This window comes from Scleropages formosus, chromosome 2 (assembly GCF_900964775.1).
Source record: "Scleropages formosus chromosome 2, fSclFor1.1, whole genome shotgun sequence".
NCBI classification, from domain to species: Eukaryota; Metazoa; Chordata; class Actinopteri; order Osteoglossiformes; family Osteoglossidae; genus Scleropages; species Scleropages formosus.
In genome coordinates this window covers 34,157,911-34,165,796 of record NC_041807.1, presented here as the reverse complement: position 1 = coordinate 34,165,796, position 7,886 = coordinate 34,157,911, and the positions used below count along the sequence as shown (strand labels likewise).

Below are 7,886 nucleotides of genomic sequence, written 5' to 3'. Positions count from 1 at the left end.
CTCCTTCTTGGATGTTTTATTGGAAAAAAAATTTAATTATTTCTACTATTCATTGAACTGTTCCTTGTTTATAAAGTACAATTCATGTTGAGCGCTAAATAAAGTGTAGATTCATTATAATCCTTTAATTTGTTCATTATTAGTAACCACTTCACTATCGCAGGGTCATGATGCCCCAGAGCACATTCCAGAAAGCAGAGAGACACAAGACAAGTTAAATCCTGGAAGGGACACCAGTCCATCACAGGACAATTACACACATACTCATTCACACACAAACAACTTAAGTTAGAATCACCAGTTCACTTGAAACATATGTGTTCAAATTGTGGGAGGAAACCAGAGCACCTGGAGGAAACTCATACAAAAAAAAGAGAACGTACAAACTTTACACAGACTAAGCTGAATTTGAACCCACATCCAATATCACAGGCTAGGCACTTTGAGACACCAGCACCACTAACTGTGCCACCCTCATTTCAGTCATAAGTGGTTTCCTTCTTAATATGTATGTTCATAAAACATCTGCAATAATGAAAAGGCTGGAGAATGATGAAGTTGTGCTTTTCATTTATTTCATCGCGCAATAAATGTAATTAAATCACTGAATAAACTGTATTGAGCATAATTTAGTTAACCCTTTAGCTCCTTATTTGCTCAAAAGCCGCATACAACCTAAGAATTGTAACGATCTCGTGAACATTGATCCGATGCTTTCTTACGACATGAAAAGACAATCGACAGCATTTTCACCTTGCTTTTTTATTCACTAGCTGCAGCAGACAAACAGTTTGAAAGAAGCTCTACTTCTGCTATGCTTTTCCGCTGCTCTCAGACAGACTTCTCTTCCTCCGCTTTAGCTTGGTTCCAGTCACAGCACTGGCACTCTTCACTGAACACCAAGTCAGTAGCACACTTCTGGAGGTGAGTGTGTCCCAGGAAGCACTGGTAGAAGCTGGTAGGGTCCTCTTCGGTTGCATACAGCCCGTCCGGTTTGCCTGCGCAGAACCCACTCTCGGGGGCCACAGCGGTTGTGGTGGCTGTGCTGGTGGAAGTCGAGCGGGTGGTTGTGGTGGTGGAGCTCGGGGCAGTGGAGGTTGTTCTGACTCCCTCGGTGGGCAGCACAGGTGGTAGTCCTGTTAAGGGCAGAAAAATAAAGAAAAAGAAAAAAATTGTAAAATGTCCCATTTCTCATGAGAATTTGCAGCAAACCATCTAGAGATCTTTGCGTGGCACAGAAGACACAAAAATTCATCAAGTTTTGTGAGCGCATTAGGAGGTTTGGCGTGTGCATTTCTGGAGGAATTTTTTACTCCTATTTTAAAAAAATGGAGAAACATACAGCTGCGCCCCAGAAACACTTTTGTGCAAATAATGAATTTCCCCATTTAGGCCTACCCGTGTTGAGGCGAGCGTGCAGATGGCTGATCAGAGGGTAGTTTCCTTGACCACAGAACTGACCAGCAAAATCATCCAGGTCCAGAGACCAGACAAAGGCCCCACCAAACTTATTGTTCTGAAGATACTGAACCTGAACAAGAGAAGGCAGTTTCAAATTGTCACAAAGAATTAGTGCGCTACTGCTACTACTCATGCTAATGCTAATGCTAATGCTAAATAATGCAAGTGAACCGATGTGGATAATCTACCCTGGACTGCATGTGCTGCTGTATTTCCCATTCAAGCTCATGTTAGTTCCTATTCATTATAATTTGAACTGAACTAAAAGGTCAAAATTGGTAGAAGACTAATTTAGATGGATTGTGGTATCATAGAGGTAGACAACCTGTAGCCCTGTAGCACGACTGGTTGTGATCTTTTGCTAGCGCTGAAATTCCTTCTTGCGTCCACTGCAGCTACTGGTCTAGTTACATTTGGACGTCACTGAAATTCAAAGGCCAGCACTAACGGGAGGCATTACATGCACGTTAATCTTAAGCCCGGAGTGCTTACTGCAGTAGCCGGTGTTTCAAACAATCTATGTACCTTGATGTCAAAGCTCTCCTTAGTGTCAAATCCAACCCACTCATTTCCTTTGGTGACATAGGGAACCTTCTGCTCTTCAATCCACTGGATAGTTGTCCCTTGAACAAAACTGCAGATCTGAAAAAATCAGAAGTTCAAATAGTCCATGAAAGAAGCACCTTGTGCTCTGAATGGTACAGGTTGGTGGCTGTGGAGGACAGTGGGACTGAACGCTCCGGAGAGAAGCACCCACCTCATAGTAGGACCAGAAGCCAGGCTCCCTGGTGTAGACTCCAGCCGAAGCAGGCCCGCTAGCTGGAGCCCCCACGCCGTTTTCCGCTGACGTCAGCTGAAAGGTGCGCCCATATGTGGCGAAACCCATCAAGAGCTTCTCTGCTGGGAAGCCCTGGTCTCTCCAGTACCTCATAGCAAAGTCCTGTAGGAGGAAACAAGTACAACCTCTGGAATCAGTTGAATACCACTGGCTGTGGTCCTATGTGTTACTCTCACGCAAGGCTGCGTTCACACTTTGGAATCGCAACCTAGAGGAGTGTTCCATGTCACTCACTGTGTTGAAGTACACATGCTCTCCATCAACAAAGGAGCTCTGATATAGGGGGCTGTTGTGACCCGTGAAGCTGTCCCAGGCTCCATGGAAATCATACGTCATCACGTTGACAAAGTCCAGAGATCTTGCACACACACAAGGATACGTTTCAGTTTATAGCCACTATTAAGGCAGACACGCAAATTTTCTTACCAAAAAGTCAGCAGAAGTTCCATTAAATCAAGCAATAATTTGAAATTTCCATGTAAGATGTGTGTATGTAAAAGTGTATGGTCTTTTAGAACAAACACAAGGTCTGGAACAGCAGCGATGACATCTTTTGCATGTTACGAAACTCACTTTGATAGTTCACTGATCTCATATCCATTGTCAATGTTTCCTTTCCCAGCAGCCACTGCAGCTGTAAACAGCAGTCTTGGACGTTTAGTGTCAACGGCCTCCTTCTCAAATGCAGCAAATATCTCCTACAAGAAGTGTTTGCAAAACAAAGTGTAATAATTAATTTGGGATAAGCCATTGCTGGTGTAAAAAAATGCCATGGTGCTGACAAATACCCTGCACAGTTCTGTGAATCTCTGCTTGTCCTCTGGGGGGCTCCCTCGAGCTCCAGGGTACTCCCAGTCCAGATCCAACCCGTCAAAGCCATGGGTCCGCAGAAAGCTGATCGCTGAGTCGATAAACCATTTACGGTTGGCGGCTGATGAAGCCATGATGGTGAACCTGGAAGAGGTGAAGTTAGAGGTAAGCATCTCCCTCTATTTTACCTAGTTATTAAAAATAAATCAGAACTTCACAGGAGGCTATCTACAGGAAAGGTCTTGTAACTATGTGCAAATGAAGACTTTGTGTACCAGTGCCATGACTCATTTTAATATTATTTTGCAGTCCGGTTGAAGATTGTACCCAAATTCGATTATGGTTTCACAGATTTTATCCACCAGGTCTTTACTTTGGCCAATCTGGTTTAAGTCCTTTTTGTGAAGGTGCAGCAAAAAGGCCTTTCCTGTCATCAATGATCCCACCTCCTCCTGCCCTGCTCCTTCATAGCTATTTTGTCATAACTTGGAAGGACTCACTGGCTCGTCCCAAAGTTCCAGCCTCCGACAGCCAAAAGTGTCTTCAGTTCAGGGTTTCTGTGGAGGACAAAAAACTCATCTGTTTTCACACCGTTTCAATCAGCTTAGTTTATCAAACAGTTGCAAATACTTGTTAACTGTCCTAAATTCACAAAAAGACATAATCCAACAATGTACACACACACATCACTTTTTTCTTCACAAATCAACCCAGAATTGTGGAATGACCATTTCTGGCGATCGTCTGAAATCCACCTGTTTTTAAGAGCATTGAAGGACTGGTAGAGGGTTTCATCATTCCATTCATAGGTGACGATCTCGTTGGCATGATTGATGACAGAAAAGGCATAGATCATGTGTGTGCAGAGGTGTGGGTCCACGTTGCTGGGAAGGTACTTCCCTGTTCCAGGTCTGTACTGGGACCAGTTGGTGAAGTAGCATGCCATCTTGGTGGATGATACTTCAGGTAGATAACAACCCAAAAGAGAAAATTAATATAAAAATGACGTGGATTTCAGCAGCACTACTTCAGTTTACCGGACGTTGTAATGGTTAACCAAGCATAGCGTTTTTCTTATATTTTTGCATTTATGACTGCCTACATCAAAAAGTAATGCTTGGTAACCATTTCAAAACATTTATCTGGTGCCAAGTACCTCAAACTTCCTTCCTGTCAGTGTCAGAAAAAATAAGGAAGAGTCATATTCAGAAACTCTGATGTTCTGCTTTTTAGGGTGAAATGTAATAATGCAATAAGATGTTTTTGGAAGTAAACCGAATAGCAGAACTCACCCACACTGATGCACGCCAGCAGGCACAGACCTTAAGGGAAGCATATAATAGAACTGAAAAAAAACTCCTATCGTTCTATTTGCAAATATCTCTGTGTTTAAGCTTTTCTCATTAACATCTAATCATTTCTTGAAAAGTTACTCCAGTTTTCATGGTACAGACGTATGAAAGTATGAATCTGTATCGTACACTCAGTGATCACGAACTAGAACCAATGAGGGGGTGATAAACTGCAGGTTCAAGCCCTTTTCTATGTCCTTATTGACACTCACAGCCAGTACAACTTCATTCTTAAAGAATATAGAATTAATATTACCGAGAACTATCCCTATAAAAACTTTAGCTTTAATATTATTGAGTTTTAGCCTTACTGTACCTATAATCTACTGGCATTGAGATACAAAATAACATTTTTGTACCGTAAATGAAGTTATCAAATTATTCAAATGAAACATGCTTTATGCGAACAGTTTTCTTACATGTAAAAACTTGCATTTCCCTCGAAGAAATAAATAATTTCTTACCTGCAAGGATTAACAGTCGTGCCATGTTTGCTTGCTTGGCACGGCCCAGCTGTGTGAGTACACTGATGCTGGTGCTCTGAGGACACAGCAGTATCACACATAAAACTTAATCCAGATTTTATAAATATAGCAAAAAACATGGAAGATAAATGAAACCCGTAACGACGCTACCCCAACTCATAATGTTAAGTGTTCTAAAGTTGAAAAACTTTCTGTACATTGTTTTGTGAAAATTGAATTTTGGAAAACGCAGTACGATCAGATTTAAGATCGTCTGTGTTATCAATGGGTCTAAAACGAAAATATATCTCACCACGTCTAATAAGTCTGTAACAAACTGTGAACGTGTGACAAAAGGCTCGCTGTGTACAGCAGTGTACAACCTCAGCCCGGACGTACCTGTTTCCCTCAGAAAGCACAGATAAAGGGATGGAATTCGATCCTCCTTGAAATTTATACAGTCCTGATAAGGGGCTCAAAGGTAGCTGCACTAACAATGGATGAAATCATTTTTAGAGCACTAATTTATAATAAGCTATTAAGGGGGGTGGGGGCTGCTAATAAACATATACATATAACCTGGCAGAAATATGTTGCTAAAAATTACTCTCAGCAAATACTGTAATCCTTTTGTTGACACTCAGCTGCTTTTTATTTTAAGAAATTAGGAAAAAAATGTTCTAACCCAGGAGTACAGCTGTGATTATTGTGAAAAACCAAAGGCAATATTTTATCCCTTTTAATTTCCCCAAAAAGAGCGAATCTCTACTGATGCTTTGTTCTTTATAGTTACACTTTTGCAATGATTCTGAAAGCAAGTGACAACTTTGCGGAAAATCTAATGTTAGCTCTAATCTGGGAGACAGTGACGGAACAGTGTTACCGTTTCCTGTCATATAGGAATACGTGCTTTTTGAACGCACAGCATTTTTGCATGTGTATTTTACGTTTTTTTTTTGTTTTTTTTTTTAAATCGAGTACAGCATAGCTACCATTTGTTTTCTTGCGCTTGACCAAAAGGGCAGTTGAGGGCAAAGCTGATCGGTATTTCATGGTGACCTTGCACTTTCCTCCTACATTACTGTAAAAACCTGTGGTCAGTCACGTCTTAAGTGAGCTACATTCGAGCGGATGTGGGCCGGGGAATTGTCTGAGCTCAACGGGGTCAACGCTGCAACACCCAGTCATGCTGTGGTCATGGGGAACAGACGGAAGCTGTTAAACTGTGGAGCAGTCATGAGGACTGGGCCGACACTGCAGTTAGTCACTACAGGAAGACATCGGTGGCACAAGTGTCATTAGGTTCCACTGCGATGTAATAAACAAACCATATTCCTATGCAAGACTCTACGACTGGCAAAACCAAACAAAGTGTTGAATAAAATAGCAGCAGTCCCAATGACAGGAGGAGTTTTTCACCAACGCACTTTATTTACCCAACAAAGCTGAGCTGTTCAGATAAGCGCACATGGGTACGACATGTGGATGGAGGGATCAAACCTGCAACCATCAAGTCCAGAGGTAGTAGCTGTAACCTCTACACAACCTGTTGTGTACCTTGTACTGTAGGTTCTGAATTTAAAATTCTGATATCCATCCATCCCCCAATCCATAATCAATAACCACTTGACCAATGCAGAGTCAGGGTGGTTCGGAGCCTATCCTGAAAGCACAGGGTGTTACACAGGGTACACCCAGGATGGGACACCGCGCCACGGAAGGGAAATCACACACACATGTATTCACTCACCCGCTGAGGGAAATTTAGAGTTACCGATCTACCCCCTACACATGCCTTTGGATTGTGGGAGGAAACCAGAGCAGCTTGAGGAAACCCACATGGAGATAATGTAAACTCCACATAGTCTCAGCCAGATTCAAACCCACATCCTAACACGCAGCCCACGTGAATTCTTTCTATTTGTTCGCTTAATAAAATTGCCCTTCTCTGGTGTCAGCGTGTATGAATTATCTCAATTTTTTCATTTATTCGCAAGTATCATGTGGGAGATGTCCACGAGACAAAATGGACTTACATTACTTCACTTACACTACTGTACTTACATTGTTTGAGTGTAATAACTATTACATCATTCATATAATATACAGTAGATATACAGTATATTATGCTTCCGTCTTACCTGTTCCAGGCACCACCGCTTGGCAAATGTTACTCTGGTGTCAAAGTGCCAAGGGTTCCGTATGAATATTATCTAAAAGAGGGGAGGACAGTAATCGAAAGTGATCGTGGTGTTGAGTCTGAGAGGAACGATAAAAGTTCATTATCAGTCACCTCTGCATTATTCTTTTCCTGAAAGAACAGAGGTAGATTTTTATCAGTTTTTTTGTAAGGCCTCTAAATCTGTGCCCTAAAAGAAGCTCTTTGTCAAATAATTTACGCAAGTTTTACCTGACTGCTTTGCGTTCTACACGCTGGCTGGGAACGGGATGTAGACACGTCTGACATGGAAATGCATGAAACAATTTAAAAGCCCCGCAGTGCATGTTTATCAGGCCTGTCTGTTGAAACTTTATTGCAGGGAACACGCACTGGACGCCAAGGACACGCAGGAGTCATACGTGGTGATCCGGCGGTCATAGTGCGAGAGCACCGTGTGTCTGAACTCAGGGCTGTAAAACCACGATTGCTTCTCTTTTGTCTCCACAGTCCTCTTTTTCAGCCGCAGAGCTGGAATCTGCCCTCCGCTGTCACCCTGCGCTGTACTTACTCTACATATTGCATTTGCATCATTTTCATGTTGGACATTGTAGAAAATCTGGACACGCTTTTGGACCCGGCAGCTTCTACTACTGTAACCTTTCCTCTGTTCTGCGCGTTGCATAGCTTCTCCATGCCGCTTTAATGCGTCTGGCTGTACGTGTTTTGAAAATCGGCACGGCAGCAGGCGAGAAAGAAGGTCAGAAAAGCCATAAAAATGTGGAAGTCTCCATCCAGTCCTC

The 7,886-nt window shown here is 42.4% G+C and overlaps 1 protein-coding gene across 1 annotated transcript; it reads right to left on the bottom strand.

Moving 5' to 3' along the window:
- Nucleotides 1–831: 831 nt before the first annotated feature.
- On the bottom strand, nucleotides 832–4,950 carry LOC108940235 (acidic mammalian chitinase-like). The gene is made up of 11 exons (XM_018762235.2): nucleotides 4,926–4,950; nucleotides 4,402–4,431; nucleotides 3,865–4,069; nucleotides 3,610–3,666; nucleotides 3,088–3,253; nucleotides 2,873–2,997; nucleotides 2,534–2,657; nucleotides 2,219–2,401; nucleotides 1,987–2,103; nucleotides 1,399–1,531; nucleotides 832–1,136 (listed from the first exon to the last, which is right to left on the bottom strand). The coding sequence occupies exons 1-11, from the start codon at nucleotides 4,948–4,950 to the stop codon at nucleotides 832–834; spliced, it is 1,470 nt and encodes a 489-aa protein (XP_018617751.2).
- Nucleotides 4,951–7,886: the final 2,936 nt, after the last annotated feature.